At 38.5% G+C, this 19,722-nt stretch overlaps 1 protein-coding gene across 4 annotated transcripts in view; it reads left to right on the top strand.

The window, feature by feature from the left end:
• The window catches only part of MAP4K3 (mitogen-activated protein kinase kinase kinase kinase 3), a 188,055-nt gene that overhangs the window by 67,384 nt on the left and 100,949 nt on the right, over positions 1-19,722 (top strand). For all 4 annotated transcript variants that reach the window (XM_055243023.2, XM_055243024.2, XM_055243025.2 and 1 more), the window contains exon 3: positions 12,508-12,598. In XM_055243023.2, coding sequence (XP_055098998.1) covers positions 12,508-12,598 — 91 coding nt within the window. The remainder of the gene's footprint in view (positions 1-12,507; positions 12,599-19,722) is intronic.

Here is a 19,722-nt window from a genome sequence, read left to right on the forward strand (position 1 = left end):
AAAAAAAGAAAAAAAAGAAAAAAAAAACTAGCCCAAAGGTTTAGATTTTACCCGTAAAACAGTGGGATTGCGTTTGTTTTTACACGTTAGTAACATGGTCAGAGTATAGCTGTAGGAAGATTCAGTGTACACAGGCAGATGGGAGAGAAGCCCTGCTGGTAAGAAGACATATTACTGTTGTGATAGCCATATTTGAGTTACGTGCAAAGGGAAGGAAGGGGTGACTGCATGAGATTTTAGGGTGGATAGGACTTAAAACATGATTGATAGATTACAAGGGATAAGGAAGAGGTACGATATATGTAAAAATTGAGTTTATGGGAAGAATAGTTTTGTTTTGATTTTAGGAACTCATTTTCATGAGTTTTATACAGCTATGGTTTATGCCTATGTAACCTCAAGAACAGATCAGGAGCTGCTAAAAAATTATCTTTAAATCAGGTCTGGTGAGAGAACAGAAAGTTGAGAGATTAAAAACGTCCAAAATTAGAACTATTTTATTTAACTTTTTTCTTTTTTGGGATTTTTTTTTTCTTTCTTTCTTTTAGAGACAGGATCTCACCCTGTCACCCAGGCTGGAGTATAGTGATGTGATCATAGCTCACTGCAGCCCCAACTCCCGGGCTCAAGCGATCCTCCTGCCTCAGCCTCACTACTAGCTGGGATTAACAGGTGTGCATCACCACACCCAGCTAATTTTTTAGTTTTTTTTGTAAACACTGGGTCTCGTTGTGTTGCCCAAGCTGGTCTCAAACTCCTGGCCTCAAGTGATTGTCCTGCCTTGGCCTCCCAATGTTCTGGGATTACAAATATGAGCCACTGTGTCAGCTAAAACTATTTTAAACAATATGTCATTGTTCTTGTTGGTGGGCATGATAAAAACAGAAAAATTTTTGCCCATTGTATTCTTCACTTCCCTGAAAATCTACACCATCCTCTATTTTTCCTTTTTCTGTCCTTACTCCAGAAACGTTTTTTGAGTCTACTATAATACTTTACATATAGAAACTGTAGGGATGCTGCCATAATTTTTAGTAGGCGGGGGGTGGGGGGGATATACTCCAGAGGATTTTCACTAGAAATTCAGTCCTGAGTTATGGGTACCTTCCTTATTTTGGGCCTTCCATCAGAACCACGTGGGTAAACCTGGCTCTTAAAAGAGCTGGATCCAGGTAAGAAAAGGAGACCCAACAGGTTTATAGGTCAGGAAGCTCAAGTTAAGCCCTCCTTCCCTAATTACCTGGACACAATCCATTTGCACTAGAGAATGTTTTCTCAAATACTCCTTTAAAATAAGAAAGGAGTGGAACTGGTTCTTTGGGATGAAAAAATTCTTAATTCTTTTTATGTATAAAGCACAGATATATGTATGTATATATGCATAATACATAAACATGCAGATATCTGTGGTATTAAAATTTCTTGGGGAGAGGTCTTAGGAAAACAGAGTTGGGAAACACAGCATTAGGGTAGACATTTTTTCTTTTTATCTTAAAGTTGAGGTCTCACTGTGTTGCCTAGGTTGGATCGAACTCTCACCTCAGTCCCCCACATATCTGGGACTACAGGCTTCCAACACCATGCCCAGCTCTAGAGTAAGACTTTTTTTTAGGGAGCGAGGGCCATGGTTTCTTCCTTTTTTTTTTTTTTTTCCTTTTCCTTTTCTTTTTTTGTTTTTTTAGATAGAGTCTCACTCTGTCACCCAGGCTGGAGTGCAGTGACACAGCCACAGCTCACTGCAGCCTCAACCGCCTGGGCTCAGTCAGTCCTCCCATTTAAGCCTCCTGAGTAGAGCTGAGACTACAGGCTCACACCATCATACCCAGCTTATTTTTAATTTTTCTACAGTTGAGGTCTCACCATGTTGCCCAGGCTAGTCTGAAACTCCTGGGCTGAAGCAGTCCACCTGCCTCAGCTTCCTAAAGTGCTGGGACTACAGGTGTGAGCCACTGTGCCTGGCTTCTTTTTTTTGTTTAGATAGTTTGAGCAAGGGAATTTCTTCTTGGCTTTGTGGAACCCAAGTTCAAAGGCCATTCAGTAACAATGTGTGTAAATATAAGTGATACTTATCTTAAGCATTAATCAAGAACGCTTACTAAAATACAGCCAAACAAATAAATAGACTCAAGTTATTTTTATCAGGTGAAGTATTTGAAGGGTTGTTTTCTTCATTCTCATTTCTGAAAAAAATACGAATATTGCTGTTTTAATCATTTTTTCATTCGTTTTGAAATAACTAGGAATCAATAGGATTATTAGATATTTCATTTGTATTTCTGTGTTATTGATCAGGGCTTTAATATTTCTTCAAAAATTCAAAGTTGGATGCTGCTTTTGTGGTTTTAGAAAAGTTTTTTCTAATTTTATGTTATAATTACTTAAGCCAATTTCTTATCTTTTTAAAGATTAGCCGCTGGGTTTCAAGATAATCTGACAGTTTAATGTAGTATTTCCTGGTACTCCAGTAGTTTGACACAGTAATTGACAACTTAAGAGAAGTTGGAATGTTAGCCATAGATTACTGTGTAAATCAAAAAATAAAGTTCCAAGGCCTCCCAACCATCTAAATGAACCCCTCCACTGGGCCAAAGGCATTCCGAAGTTACCCTGAAAAACGCAGGCCATGATGGAAGTGGAGGTGGAACTACGCCCTCTTCCCTTTTGGAATTCGGGGAAAGCTGACTCGTATTAACATCAGTACAGATCTTACGGCTCAAGAGAAACGTCTGAAACATTTACGTCTGAAGAGAAGCCTACTACCTGGAGGTTTCATCTGCATCATAAAACCTTGGTCTCCATAACCCCTTATCAGAACCCAGATGTTCCTTTCTATTGATGATAACTCTAAACCAATTGCCAATCAGAAAATTTTAAAAATCTACCTCTAACCTGGAAGCCACCACCTCCACCACCCCCCCACCACCACCACCCTGCTTCGAGCTGTCCCACCCTTCTAGATCAAACCATTGTAAATCTTAAATGTATTTGATTGATGCCTCAGGTCTCCCTAAAATGTATAAAACTCGGCTGTACCCTGACCACCTTACGTATATGTTCTTGGGTTTCCTGAGGGCTCTGTCATGGGCCATTGGTCACTCATATTTGGCTCAGAATAAATCTCTTCAAATATTTTACAGAGTTTGACTCCTTTCATGAACAACTGAAGTACCGTTAATTTCATTTATTAGAAATTATGTATTTTGAATGACACCACACATGAAATTAAAAGTTAATTTGAAATTGACTTTAAAACACTTTTACATGTAACGTAGATGTGTGTTCTCACTTCTCTGTGTTTAAAATAGAATGGAAATGGGAAGATTTGAGAGTGAAATACCCATAACAATGGCATGAGAAACCTTGTTTATTTTTCATAGTCTAAGCTTACATTTTTCTCTTGGCTATAGGACATTTTAAAAATTACTGTGGCGTAACTGAAAAATAAAATTCTAAGCCCCCCAACCGACTGATGGAGGCTCTCCTCAGCCAAGGGCATTCCAAAGTTAACCTGAAAAACTACTTCAGGCCATGATGTTACCATCATAATGAGACTCCGACATCCTCATTATACCCTCCTCCCTTTGGAATTCAGGCTCAGCTGACCAACATTAACATTTAAACAGATATCTTAAGACTAGTGAGAAGACTTTTTATAGCAGTAAGACACCGAATTCCAGCCTGACTGTAGTATAGCATCACATGACAGATAGCAGGCCCTGAAAGAAATAGAAGTATTTTATCCCAAGTATATTTCTTTGATATATTTTGAAATGATCCTGCAAAGCTGTCTCTTGTGGGGGAAATCTGTATTCTATAGAGGATTCATTTTCCTTTCCAGCTCTTTTTCCTGATCCAGGAGAGAATTAACTGAGTCTGGCACTTTATAGGTCTGACAAAAGCTCTGAAGTCCGCTACCTGGAGGCTTCATCTGCATGAGAAAACCTTGGTCTCCACTACCCGTTTTTTTGTTTTTTTTTTTTTTTTTGAGACAGAGTTTTGCTCTGTCACCTAAGCTGGTGCAGGGGCACCATCCTGGCTCACTGCACGCCCCGCCTCCTGGGTTCACATGATTCTCCTGCCTCAGCCTCCCACATAGCTGGGATTATAGGCATGTGCCATCACACCTGGCTAATTTTTGTATTTTTAGTAGAGGTGGGGTTTCACCATGTTGGCCAGGCTGGTCTCATACTCCTGGCCTCAGGTGATCCACCCACCTTGGACTCCCAAAGTGCTGGCATTACAGGCGTAAGCCACCACACCTGGCCCACCTTACACGTTTTGATTGCTGTCTTATGTCTCCCTAAAATGTATAAAACCAACCACTTTGGGCACATTTTCTCAGGATCTCTTGGAGCTATATTACAGACCACTGGTCATTCATATTTGGCTCAAAATAAATCTCTTCAAATATTTTAGAGTTTGTCTCTTTTTATCAATGGTGGTAAAAAACACGTCACATGATATCTATTCTGTTAACAAATTTAAATATTTAGTACAGTATTGTTAACTATAACCATTATGTTATACATTATACTCTAGAATTTTTTCATCTTGTGTGACTGAAATTCTTTACACATTGAACAGCAACTCCTAATTCTTCCTTCCCCCAGTCTCTGGCCATGACCATTCTGCTTTCTGGAGTGCAAATATCTCTTTGAGATTCTAATTTCAGTTCTTTGGGGTATATACCCACAAGTGAGATTGCTGGATCATATTGCATTTCTATTTTTAATATTTAGAGGAACTTCTGTACTGTTTTCCGTAGTGGCTACACCATTTTACATTCCCATCAACAGTGGACAGGGGTATTCATATCCTAGACAACACTTGCTATTGTCTTGTTTTGTTTTTTGTTTTGTTTTGTTTTGTTTTTTATAATGGCCATCTGAACAGGTGAGAGGTGACATCATGGTTTTGATTTGCATTTCCCTGAAGACAGTGATGTTTGGCATCTTTTGATATAGATCTGTTGGCCATCTGTATATCTTTTTTTGAGAAATTTCTGTTCAAGTCCTTTGCTTTAAAAAAAAAAAAAAATCCCCAGTATGATTACTGTATAAATGACAAAAATTGTATACTGTTTGTTTACAGTTTACAACATGGTATTCTGATGCATATGTATGTTGTAAAATGATCAAATCAAGCTATTTCATATATCCATCACCCATTCACCCATTGCCTTTTTTTTTTTTTTTTTTTTTTTTGAGACAGAGTCTCACTCTGTTGCCCAAGCTGGAGTGCAGTGGCACGGTCTTGGCTCACTGCAACTTCCACCTCCTGGGTTCAAGCAATTCTCCCACCTCAGCCTCCAAAGTACCTGGGATTACAGACGCCTGCCACTACACCCAGCTAATTTTTTGTATTTTTAGTGGAGTCTGCGTTTTGCCATGTTGGCCAGGCTGGTCTCAAACTCCTGACCTCAGGTGATCCACCCACCTCGGCCTCCAAAAGTGCTGGGATTACAGACATGAGCCACTGCGCCCAGCCCTTTGCTCATTTTTGAATCCAGTTATTTGGTGGGTTTCGTTTTGCTGTTGCATTGTAGGAGTGCCTAATAACCCCTCATCAGATATATGGTTTGCAAATATTTTCTTACATTCTATAGGTTGTCTTTTAATTCTGTTTCTTGTGCTGTGCAGAAGCTTTTTAGTAATGGAATTTCAGTTGTCTATTTTTGCTTTTGTTGCCTGTGCTTTTAATGTCATATCCAAGTAATAATTGCCAAGACCAATATTATGAATGTTTTGACCTGTGTTTTTCCATGAGAGTTTTGTAGTTTCAGGCCTTGCATTAAGTATTTAATTAATATTCAAGTATTTAATAAATTAAAGCTGAATGTTTTGTGTATGTAGGATAACAACCAATTTCATTCTTTTGCGTGCTGCCATCCAGTTTTTCTCAGCACCTTTTGTTGAATACTGTTTTACCCCATTGCATAGTCTTGGCATCCTTGTAAAAGAGGATTTGACCTTATATGCATGTGTTTATTTTGGGTTTTCTTTTCTCTATTCCATTGGTCTATATGTCTGTCTTTATGCCAGTGCCATATTGTTTGATTACTGTAGCTTTGTAATATGTTTTGAAACCAGGAAGTGTGAGACCTCCACCTTTTATTCTTTTTTCTCAAGATTGTTTTGGCTATTTGGCATTCTTTGTGGTTCTATCTAAATTTTAGGATCTTTCTGTTTCTGAAAGAAAAAAGTTGCTGTTTGCTTTCCAGATTACATTGAATTTGTAGATCGCATTGGGTAGTATGAACATTTTAACAATGCTCTTTCAGTCCATAAACATGGCATGTCTTTCCATTTATTTTTCTAATTAAACGTTTTGTAATTTTCAGAGTACAAGTCTTCCTCCTCCTTGGTTAAGTTTATTACTAGGTATTCTTTTTGATGCTGTTGTAATTGGGATTATTTTCTTAATTTCCTTTTCAGATTGTTGTTAGCGTATATAAATGCACTTGACTTCGTATCCTGCAACTTTGCTGAATTTGTTTATTAATGCTAACAGTTTTTTTGTGGAATCTTTAGAGCTTTCTATATGCAATGTCATGTCATCTTCCAGCAAATATAATGTTACTTTTTTCTTTTCAATTTGGATGTCTTTTATTTCTTTTCCTTGTTTCTGGCCATAGGACATTTAACATGATCCAGGATAAAGAATCAGAAAGATGAGAATTATTCCAGATGTATCAATTCTAAATAAGAGCTACTTATTTCAAAATAATATCTATTAGAAAACTGTTCCTTCATGTTTATTTTTTCAGGTGAATTTAAGTATAATTTTTTCAGGATTCAACTGGCATTTTGTTTGGAATTACATTAATATGGTTATTAATTCATAAGGTACTTGCTGTCTTTACCATAGTAAGTTCTTCTATTCAGAAGGGAAGTGTCTTTTGTTTTTTTCAGGTCTTTTATCTCACAGAATACTTTGTTTTCTTATTTTCCTTTAGTCATCTTTATTTCTCTCTTCTACATGTTTAACATCTTCATGACTCTAATAAGCTAACATGGTTTTCCAGAAGCAGCTTGACAGATGTCATTATAATAAAGTAATTCTTTGGAGCATCAAACAGCTATTTAACATGAAAACTAACAACAGAGCAGATTCTGTTTTAAATGATAATTTAATAATATTAAATTAAATATTTAATATATAAATAAAATGTAGTTTAATTTAAATAATGTTTAAATAATCATTTTAAAGATTTTAAAAGCAAGTTTAAACTTTGTGTGGAGCCTATGGGTTTTAAAGCTTATTCTTAGGTACACCATTTAATTTGACATATTCTAATATGTTATTGAAGGATTTTAAAAAATTGTTTCTGCCTTTTTTTTAAGTGTTTGTTTTCCAGGAGCACAGTCATATATAGTAAATAATGAAAATTTTGTATTTCTACTGTTTATACCACCTTATTTTTTTTTTCTTGTGGGTTTCAATTGGTTATTACCTTTAGAATAATTCATTAATTCATTTATATTGAAAGAGTCTAATGTGCTAGGGAAACACACATATAAGTAAACATATAATATGTTAAGTGTGGTACGTGGGGAAAAATAGAGTAAGGGGGCATAGAATTGTGACTATGGATAGTTGCTATAATATATATTATAATATATCATGTTATTACATAAAACGTGATATAATTGCTATAATGTAGAGATAAAAGGGTGTGGGGGAGGGAGGGAAAGAAAGAAAGAAAGAAACAGAAGAGAAACGGGAGGCAGAGGCAGACAGATTTGCCTGAGATGATACAACTAGTAAGTTGTGAAACCAAGTTTCGTAATTAGATATTCTGATTTCAAAGTGCATATCCTTAATAGTGACACTGTGCTAGATATATAGACAAGGCCAGCAGCAAAGTATGGACTTCATGTGACAGAAATAAGGGACCTTTTCAGGGTTCATCTTTAAGCTATTATTGATTTGATTGTTGATATAGTTTAGCTGTGTTCCCACCCAAATCTCGTCTTGAGTCATTCCAATGATCCCCACGTGTTATGGGAGGGACTTTGTGGGAGGTAATTGCATCATAGGGGGGGCAGTTACCCCCTGCTGCTGTTCTCGTGATAGTGAGTTAGTTCTCATGAGATCTGATGGTTTTGTAAGTGGCTTTTCCCCCTTTTGCTCATACTTCTTCCACCTGCCACCATGTGAAGAAGGATGTCTTTGCTTCCCCCTCTGCCATGATTGTAAGTTTACTGAGCCCTCTCCAACCATGCCAAACTGTGAGTCAGTTAAACCCTTTTCCTTTATAAATTACCCCGTCTTGGGTAGGTCTTTATTAGCAGCACGAGAATGGACTAATACAGTAAATTGGTACCAGAAGTGGGGTGCTGCTGTAAAGATACCTGAAAATCTGGAAGCAACTTTGGAATTGGGTAACAGGCAGAGGTTGGAACAGTTTGGAGGGCTCAGAGGAAGAAAAGAAAATGTGGAAAAGTTTGGAAGTTCTGAGAGACTTGTAGGGCTCAGAAGACAAAAAGATGTGGGAACGTTTGGAACTTTTTAGAAACATGTTGAATGGCTTTGACCAAAATGCTGATAGTGATATGGACAATAAAGTCCAGACTGTCAGATGGAGATGAGGAACCTGTTGGGAACTAGAGCAGAAGTGACTCTCGTTAGGCTTTAGCAAAGAGAGTGGTGGCATTTTGCCCCTGCCCTAGAGATCTATGGAACTTTGAACTTGAGAGAGATGATTTAGGGTATCTGGTGGAAGAAATTTCTAAGGAGCAAAGCGTTCAAGAGGAAGCACAGCATAAAAGTTTGGAAAATTTGCAGCCCAACAATGCGATAGAAAAGAAAATCCCATTTTCCTCAGGAGAAATTAAAACCTGCTGCAGCAATTTACATAAGTAACAAGGAGCCAAATGTTAATCACTAAGACAAGGGGAACATGTCTCCAGGGCATTTCAGAGACTTTTGCAGCAGCCCCTCCCATCACAGCCCCGGAGGCTTAGGAGGAAAAAATGGTATTGTGGGTCAGGCCCAGGGCTCCCCCTGCTTTGTGCAGCCTAGGGATTTGGTGCTCTGCATCCTAGCCGCTCCATCTGTGGCTAAAAGGGGCCAACGTACAGCTCAGGCCATTGCCTCAGAGGGTGCAAGCCCCAAGCCTGGTAGCTTCCACGTGGTATTGAGCCCACAGGTACACAGAAACCAAGAATTGAGGTTTGAGATCCTCTGGCTAGATTTCAAAGGATATATGGAAATACCTGGATGTCCAGACAGAAGTTTGCTGCAAGGGTGGAGCCCTCATCGTTCTGCTAGGGTAGTGCAGAAGGGAAACATAGGGTTGGAGCCCCCACACAAAGTTCCCACTGTGGCACTGCCTAGTGGAACTGTGAGAAGATGGTCACTGTCCTCCGGACCTAAGAATGGTAGATCCACCGACAGCTTGCACTGTGCGCCTGGAAAAGCTGCAGACACTCGATACCAGCCTGTGAAAGCAGCCAGGAGGGGCGCTGTACCCTGCAAAGCTACAGGGGTGGAGCTGCCGAAGGCCATGGGAGTCCACCTCTTGTTATCAGCATGACCTGGATGTGAGACATGGAGTCAAAAGAGGTCATTTTGGAACTTTAAGATTTAATGACTACCCTATTGGATTTCAGACTTGCAAGGGGCATGTAGTCCCTTTGTTTTGGCCAGTTTCTCCCATTGGAACAGCTGTATTTACCCAGTGCCTGTACCCCCATTGTATCTAGAAAGTAACTCACTTGCTTTTGATTTTACAGGCTCGTAGGTAGAAGAGACTTGCCTTGTCTCAGATGAGACTTTGGACTTAGACTTTTGGGTTGATGCTGGAGTGAACTAAGACTTTGGGGGACTGTTGGAAAGACATGATTGTGATTTGAAATGTGAGGACATGAGATTTGGGAGGGGCCAGGAGCGGGATGATGTAGTTTGGTTGTGTCACCACCCATATCTCATCTTGAATTGTAGTTCCCATAATCCCCATGTGTTATGGGGGGACCCAGTGGGAGGTAATTGAATCATGGGGGCAATTACCCCCTGCTGCTCTACTCGTGATAGGAGGCCTATCTTTATAATGTATTTCTCATGAGCCTTGAACAAAGTTCTTTAAATCCTTTGGATTATTAATGTATTAAACTCTACTTTTTTCTTACCCAAATCTACATTTTTTATTTACCTTTAAAAATTGAGTATGTGGAATTTTTCTTTGGATTTTTTTCCCACAAAAAATGTTGAATTTAATTTGACCATTCTCACAGTCACATAGAGTTGACTTAATAGTATAAAATGATACACTTTGGATCAGTAGTATTTCATGGGAAAGCTGCAGTTGAAAACCTAAAGCCACTAATACGTTTTATTAGAAATAAAAGGAATAATATATAGGCAATTAATTATGTAAAACATGCTAACAATTGGATGAAATTAAACCAAAAGCTGATATTCTGGATTTACAGTCATCATAGAAATGAATTATGTGGTGCTGTAGATTCATTCAGTCAACAGTTCTTTATTGATCACATCTTAGGTACTAGGGGTACAAAGATGATGAAGACATAATCCTATCCTAGAGGACTTTGTATTCTAGTGAAGGCATAGACATGCAGACATCAGTGTAGTATAATAAAAGTGCTCAATACAAAGATCAATGTAGAAGTTACGATGCTTATAGTTATCTGTAACAGAAACCCCAGCTGAAGTGGCTTAAACAATACACAGCGTTTATTGGTCATGTACAGGTATATCTGAAAATTACAGAGACAGGTGAGGCTTGCTGTAATAGCTCAATATGCTTCCTTTTACCTGTTTCTCCTCAATGCTTTCCACATATTAACTTTATCCTAAGGCTGACTCTCTTTGAGGTTGTATCATGACTACTAATAACTCTCAGGGCTACCCCCAGAAAGAGAGCTTTTGTCTTTCAACCATCAAACTAAAGTCTTGGGTTCATTCTGACTAGATCAACTTTGATTGTATGCGACTCTTTCACTAGATTGACTAAAAGTATAATTTTGGGTTGAGTGAGAAACTAAAAGTCCAGAACTTCCGAAGTACCTGGTATACCTGTAAAAATTGGTGTTAGTCTTATTTTGGCTTTATTATTCCTAATTTCGATTTCTTCTAATATACAGAAAATCAGGAATCCTTAATGGTGGGAAGTAAAGTAATAAGATCATAGTTCAATAATCTTCCAAATTTTTGAAAGCCTAAAAATTATGTCTTTGGAGATGTGTGATTTTGTGCTCACATCAACGCAGAAATTAAGAACCCAACGTAACAACTGTCTGTTCTCCATTATTTCTTTCCTTGTAACTGGAACAGTAAGGTGGATTTTGATATTGGGTTCACATGGTTCATGGTTGGGCTGTTTCAAGTCTCAGTTACATTTGCAGTAGCAAAATGCCAAGGCCAGAAATGTCAGGGCTTACCACAATGACCTCATACTTATGATTTGAGCAGTAATTGGGGAAGCCTTCTGTTTTTTTACTTTGCTACTAATTTACATTTAATCGGGCTATTCATAGTATATAATACTTTAAAAGCTGAATTAGTAATACAAAGCTACTTTTATTTCAGAGTAAGCACTTCCATTTGTTCTCTTTCTGCATAGTCTCTGGTTCACCACATTTGCATTCACTGCAGTTCTGTTTCTCTCCATGACAAGTGTTCATTCAGGAGCCACAGCATGTGACACTGCTATAGGATTGCCAGATCTTATTTTAGAGAATTTGGACAAGGAGGCAGTAGGAGAGAGATTATTTGCTAATAGTCTGACCAGGCTAAAATACAATCCCATTCTGATTATAACACAGTTGGAACAAGGCACCGAAATACAGGATAAGCCTGTGAATGTGGGCCATCTGGTAATCCAGTACTGCTTAAGTGTAGGCCTCTCAGCTCTACAAACAGCCTGTGGAGATAAATTTGACACACTTGGTGTATAAGGGTTCCTGCCATAACTTAAAAAAGAATTACTTCTTTGTGCTAAAATTATATTAAATGTTATTTGGAAATAAAGGAGAAAGTAATTTACATTTCCTATTGATGGATTATACCGATGATTATGTCCAAGGCATAATAATAATAATAATAATAATAGCAAATACTTGTATAAAGCATACTCCATGCCAGGCACTGTGTTCTAAGCATTTTACATGTATTGGTTCATTTAACCCTTACAACATTCCTATGAGGTAGGCTATTGTTATTTTACTGAGGATGGAATTGGCACAGAGAAGTCAAATAATTTACCCAAGCTCACACAGCTTAGTGAGGAACAGAGTTAGGATTTTCATCCAGAAAGTCTGGGACCAGAGTTCATGCTTTTAATCACTATGCTATATTTTCTCTCAAGTCAGGACTGAAATTGTCATTAAAAGTAATACCATTAACTTATTGGCTATGTTTTATTTATAACTCATTAATTATGTTATACTTATTAATAGGTATAATTATTTTATTGTGTTTTGAAATAAATGAGCATTTTGAAACTTACCTCTAAATATTCAACATGCTTGTTTTTTATTCTAGGAGAAGACTTTGCAGTTGTGCAGCAAGAAATTATTATGATGAAAGACTGTAAACACCCAAATATTGTTGCTTATTTTGGAAGCTATCTCAGGTATATTGTTTGTTTCCCTTTTGAAAAGCAATAATGATTTCATCACCTAATACATTAAACAAAATAAAGTTAGTTTTAATACCATGTTTTGTAGTTTTTCTTCATGCTTTGAAGATAGGATATTTTCATACAAATGGAATTTTTACTTAGGACCTATGTTAATTCTGTAACCAATATTACAGTCGTATGACTTGAGAATTCTAGATGTGCTTTTAGTGAAAATGCTGGCAAGTAAAAACCTTATGGTTAGTCTTCCAGTGGTGGACTAGCGATCTAAATATGCCATTCTCTTGCCCCTTTCTTCTGGACTTAGGTCAGTGTAGAGTCAGGAGCATCTCTTCCAGTTATGTGTTTATCAGAAATTTTTTTTAAATTTTGTGCTTCTGGTCTAAGAGTACTATATTACCTTATCCCTTTCCTTCATTTTGTCCAAAGAACTAGGAACTATAATCATCTCAGTAACTTATTTTTTGAGGTCCTAAGGTGAACTTAGGACTGTGAATTTAGGACTGTGAATTTCCTTTCTCTTATTTTGTTTAGGTAGCCAGACCCAGGCCAGGTTCCTAGGTTATATTGCATAGGCAATCACCTTAGGGTCAAATCTTGTTTTCCATTCACTTCTACATGCAGCTGTGAGTTGATCACTGGTGACCTAGTTGTTTTTAAGCTTCCTCCAAGGGAAGATTAGAGAATATTTTACTATTTTTTTCCTTTCTTTTTTTGGGGGGTGGGGGGGGCGGGACAGGGTCTCACTCTGTCACCCGGGCTGGAGTGCTGTGGTGTGATCATGGTTCACTGTAGCCTTGACCTCCCTAGGCTCAGGTGATCCTCCCACCTTAGCCTCATGAATAGCTGGGACCACAGGTACATACCACCACACCCAGCTTTTTTTTTTTTTTTTTGAGATGGAGTCTTGCTCTGTCGCTAGGCTGGAGTGCAGTGGCGTGATCTCGGCTCACTGCAACTTCCACCTCCCAGGTTCAAGTGATTCCCCTGCCTCAGCCTCTTGAGTAGCTGGGACTGCAGGCACGTGGCACCATGCCTAGCTAATTTTTTGTGTTTTAGTAGAGATGGGGTTTCATCATGTTGGCCACGATGGTCTTGATCTCCTGACCTCGTGATCTGCCTGCCTCAGCCTCCCATGGTGCCAGGATTACAGGTGTGAGCCTCCGCACCTGGCCTAATTTTTGTATTTTTTATAGAGACGGGGATCTCACTGTGTTGCCCAGGCTGGTCTCAAATTCCTGAGCTCAAATGATCCACCTGCCTTGGCCTCCCAAAATGCTGAAATTATAGGTGTGAGTCACCCTGCCTGGCCTTCCCTATGTATTAAAAAAACTCTTCAGTTTTTCTTCAGCATACTTTAGCAACATCCAACATGCTGTAACTTATTGCAGGTTCCCATTGTCATATGATCCAGGTACAAAGCACTTTTTCTCTTCTCTTTTGGGCACAACAGATAGAAAAGACTAGGGTATTCTGCCCTGTCATCTTTCCAGCTTTTGAAAAACCAACTGGACCTGCTGTTCATGGTTGTAACCACTCTTGTACAGCTTTGATCGCCCCACCTTGGTTAAGGTAGAAGTGTGGGGTTTTTTTTGTTTTTGTTTGTTTGAGACAGAGTCTCACTCTGTTGCCCAGGCTGGAGTGCAGTGGCACGATCTCAGCTCACTGCAAGCTCCTGGACTGGAGTGCAGTGGTGCGATATCGGCTCACTGCAACCTCCACTTCCCGGGTTCAAGAGATTCTCCTGCCTCAGCTTCCCAAGTAGCTAGGACAATAGGCACGCACCACCACGCACAGCTAAATTTTTTTTTTTTTTTTTTTTTTTTTTGAGATGGAATCTCGCTGTGTCACCCAGGCTGGAGTGCAGTGGCGCGATCTCAGCTCACTGCAGGCTCCACCTCCCGGGTTCATGCCATTCTCCTGCCTCACTTTCCGAGTAGCTGGGACTACAGGCGTCTGCCACCACACCCGGCTAATTTTTTGTATTTTTAGTAGATACGGGGTTTCACCGTGTTAGCCAGGATGATCTCAATCTCCTGACCTCATGATCCACCCACCTCGGCCTCCCAAAGTGCTGGGATTACACGCGTGAGCCAGCGCGCCCGGCCTTTTTTTTGTATTTTTAGTAGAGACGGTGTTTCACCGTGTTAGCCAGGATGGTCTCGATCTCCTGACCTCGTGATCCACCCATCTCGGTAATTTTTTATTTTTAATAGAGACGGGATTTCACCATGTTGGTCAGTCAGGTCTCGAACTCCTGACCTCAGGTGATCCACCCTCCTTGGCCTCCCAAAGTGCTGGGATTACAGGAGTGAGCCACCATGCCCGGCCGAGGTGTGGGTTTTACAGAGACTTCAGGGAATTAACTAACCCTTTTCACATAGGGATAGGTACTACCCCCAGGTTAGTGGCTGTTACACATTTTAAATGGGTTCTTTAGCAGCCAATTTAAAACTACTTATATGGTGAGTGATTGAAACAGCAACCTAACACAAACAGTTTCTCCATCAGTTTGTATGTTAGGAAGCCTACTCAGCACAGGCAGTTACTGTATAAGTTCAAAGAAATATTCTCTTAAAACCATTGAAGTTCATGATACAAATAACTGATTGCTGCTAATACAATTAAAAGCACCACTTCAAAACAATTTGTTTTACTGCTTTTGGTCCTAACAAAATGACCTACCTACTAGGCTCAACTAGGAGAAGTATTACAAAGGTTTTTTTCCCCCAAGGGCAAGCTGGTCTTTAAATGAGCATTTTTTTTCACCAGGGACATTGATCTAAGAGTATCTCTCAAACATGATCTGAATCTTCCAGAACTGTGGAACCATCCAAAATCTAACCTGTTATTCCAGGATTACCCCACTCATTTATGTGGCACACTTGTTAACGGTAAAATGAGCGTGATCTTTTTGCCAGAGACAAATCATATCTTTGGTAGTTAAGAGGTTAAGTTCTGGAGACAGATTGTCTGGTCTGAGACCTGGTTCTATCACTTATTAATCAATTATTTAACCAGTTTGTGCCTTTGTTTCCTCATCTATAAAACAGAGATGATAATAATATCTACATGACAGGATAGCTGTGAGTACTTCCTGGGTAACTACGTGTGAAATACTAAGAACAGTGCTTAAAATGTAATAAATGCTCAATAGGTATTTGCCGCTGCTACTACTACTTACTGTTGCTGCTGCTGCTACTGCTACTACTTCTTAACTTTTTAAAAGTATCATTATTTTAGTGCCTCATTTGATCTTTCAGCAACCTGGATAGCAGTATAACTGTGGTAGAAATTATTTCCATTTTACAAATAAGATTCTTGAGAGAATTTAACATCTAAGTTTTTTATTTTATGATTTTGCTTCATTCCAAATACAAAAAGCAAAATTACCCAGAAACCAAAGTAAAACAGACAAAAGTAGGATCATTTTTTTCAGTAAAACTATGTTCTTTTTAGTGTTGTATAATCTAATATTAAGAAACACTGAATTAAATATATTATTTTATTCTGTGAAAGGGTATAGCTGATCAAAGTGATATGAAGGTAGGTAGTAGTATAATGTAGGATAGCAATTAATATTATCTCTCTCTTGCTCTTTTTTTCTGTAGAGATTCTTCCCTTATTCCCTAATTGAAGTTCAGGCTCGGCCAAGGTTGGAGTAGGGAATCCTAATGATTAGACTTGTAGGATGTTAGAGCTGTAAGGGACTAAGAGATGTTGTCATACGGCCCACTCTTGGTTATAGATGAGAAAATGGAGTGGTGGATAAATGACTTATTTAGTCTATCCAACTTCTCATTAGTGGCACTGGGATTTAAACCTGGCTTTACAGGTAGCTAGTCTGATGTCTTTTTTGGCATACCGAATTGCTTAGCCCAGAAAGGCCAGATTTAGTCTCAGAGGGAACATGATTTCTTGAATTGTTTCTCACTACTGAATGACTTTACAAAGGAGGATCTTGTTTGAACTTGATACAAACCCCGTAAAATATATACTGTTCATTGCAACGTTCTTCCATGTTGTTGCTATTAAAACCTGTATAACAAATTTAGACAAAAAGTTAAGGAAACTGAGCAAATGTAGTTTGACCATTGATAAATTTCCCCCTCAGAGAATCAGACTTACCCTATGAATTTTCTTAGATGACTAGCATATAATTAAGTTTCAAAAGTCCATTTTTTATCAGAGTAGCTGTGCTCGCTTCTGAAGAAATACTGAAACCGAGCTTCTATAAAGCAGAATACCTGGCATTCTTCTTAACAAGGCCTTTCCTACTCCACTGTTCAATAACATTAATATACCTACAATAAAAACTAGATAGACAAAGCTTTAACATTTAAAAATTTTAAATAGTCCTGGTTTGGTGTGTATTTGTATCTGAATATTTATGTTTGTGTATTTATAAAACAACAGAATTAAATCATCATAGACTTACTCTTTACAATTCTTTTGGAGCTTAACTATTACTTCTTTTAAACTAAAGATGAGTTTAAATTAATTTCAGATTCCTTCTAAGCATTCCTTAGCCCAGCATATCACTTAAGAATAAGTTAAGAAAATGGAGACATTCCTCTCAAGCTTGAACTCAATAAAGCTTAGGGGGAAAAACAATAAATGCTCCTTTATTTATTTATTTTTTTTTTTTGAGAATAAGTTAAGAAAATGGAGACATTCCTCTCAAGCTTGAACTCAATAAAGCTTAGGGGGAAAAACAATAAATGCTCCTTTATTTATTTTTTTTTTTTTGAGACAGAGTCTGGCTCTGTCACCCAGGCTGCAGTGCAGTGGCAGGATCTCGGCTCACTGCAACCTCCACTTCCTGAGTTCTAGAGATTCTTCTGCCTCAGCCTCCCGAGTAGCTGGGATTACGGGCGCGTGCCACCACACCCAGCTAATTTGTGTATTTTTAGTAGAGACAGGGTCTTACCATATTGGCCAGGCTGGTCTCAAACTCCTGACCTCGTGAGCCACCGCGCCTGGCCAACAAATGCTCCTTAAACAATAAGCCAGTAGAAGATTTGATCCATACAGTAAAAACTATTTAGAATAGATATTTTAAACTTTTGGGCTGGGTGTGGTGGCTCATGCCTGTAATCCCAGCAATTTGGGAGGCTGAGGCAGGTGGATCATCTGAGGTCAGGAGTTTGAGATTAGCCTGGCCAACGTGGCAAAACTCCCATCTCTATTAAAAATACAACGGATTAGCTGGGCATGGTGGCACATGCCTGTAGTCCCAGCTACTAGGGAGGCTGAAGCAGGAGAATCGCTTGAACCCGAGAGGCAGAGGTTGCAGTGAGCCAAGATCGCTCCACTGCACTCCAACCTGAGTGACAGAGCGAGACTCTGTCTCAAAACTAAAGTAAAATAAATAAACCTTTGAAGTACAGAGTACTAGTTTAGATGAGCATACTTTACCTCAATAACAACTTAAATATATAAATCACCACCGTTTACAAAGTGTTTATACATTATTTCTTAGCATGTAGAGTGCAGTGTTGATTTCCACAGATACGAAGATATCTAAAACCTAATCCTTACCTTTAAGGAGCTTATAATCTAACAGGAGAAGTAGGCATGAGCAAATAATCATAACATAATATGCTAGATACAGTAGTAATGTAGAAGTAAGGCACAGAAGTGCTAAGGATGATAGACTGTCTGATTTTTGTCAATGTAGGGGAATCAGAGAAAGCCCTGTGAATGATGTAATTCCCAAATATTGGGTGTTAAAAGATTGATAGATATTTATGTGTATAGAAAATTGGAATTTTTGGCAAAGGGGACACATGCATGAAAAACCATGACATATTCAAGAGACAGCTACTGGTCTCACATTAGAGCCTGAGAGGGAAAAAGGGGTACATAGTTACTTCTCAGTATGTGCAGGGATTGGTTCCAGAACCCCAGTAGATACCAAAACCCATGAATGCTCAAGTCCCTTATATAAAGTGACATAGCTTTGCACATCCTCCAATTTAAAATTATCTCTAGGTGACATATGATACCTAACACAGTGTAAATGCTATGTAAATAGTATAATACTTTGTTAATTTGTGTTATTTTTATTGTTGTATTATTTTTATTTTTTCCCCTCTGAAAATTTTCAGTCTCCAGTTAGGTGAACCTGCGATTGGTTGAACCCCACAGGTGCTGGACCTGTGGCCTCCAGAGGGCCAAGTGTAGTTGGAGTACATAGGTTGTGGAGATATAGGCAAAAATGAATCTTTTATGCCTTAATTAGGACATATAGGGACTGAGCATACTTGCTGAAAGATTTTAACAGAGTTAGTATATTCTGTGGAGGATGGACCTAGGGTGGAGGGAATTAAAACAAGCAATTTAGTTAAACTAATTATGGTGTATTTATTACAGTAAGCCAGGAAAGAGATGTTGGTCTCTTGAGTTATATAAAACTGGGAAAATTTTTTTCTAGAGCCAGAGACAGTGCTAAGAAGGGAAACAACTGGATCTTAACTCGAAATATATTTATGAATATATTTTTAATACTTAGAATATGAGAATAAAGATTACAGTTAAGTCACTTTATACCCAGCTACTCTTGCTTTTAAAAAAGGGAACTTTCTAATTTAGGAATATTTCACATTTACGAAAAGTTACAAATAGTACAGAGTTCTCTGTATTTCCTTCACTCAGCTTTCTCTGATGTTTACATCTTACACAACCATGTCACACTTTTCACAACTACGATATTAACATTGGTGCGATACTATTAGCTAAACTCAGTATACTTATTCGGATTTCATCAGTTTTCTGTTAATGTCCTCTTCTCTGTTTTTGAAAGGAATTAGGAATATATCTGAAAGTTGATGTTAATTTGTTATTTGTTTAAGCCAGGGTTTCTCACCTTTGGCACTATCAACACTTGAGGCCAGATACTTTTTTGTTGTGGGAAGTAGTCCTGTGCATTGTAGGATAGTTGTTAATATTAGTACCCCTGTCCTCTGTTAGTTACTAGTAGCACCCTTTCCCCCAGTTGTGACAACCAAAAATGTATCCAGGCTTTGCCAAATGTTCCTTGGGGGACACAGTCACTCCCAGTTAAGAACCACTGCTCTAAGCAAAAAAACTTTGGTGAAGTTACAGATACCTTCCTT

The sequence above is a fragment of the Symphalangus syndactylus genome, chromosome 14 (assembly GCF_028878055.3).
Source record: "Symphalangus syndactylus isolate Jambi chromosome 14, NHGRI_mSymSyn1-v2.1_pri, whole genome shotgun sequence".
Classification (NCBI taxonomy): Eukaryota; Metazoa; Chordata; class Mammalia; order Primates; family Hylobatidae; genus Symphalangus; species Symphalangus syndactylus.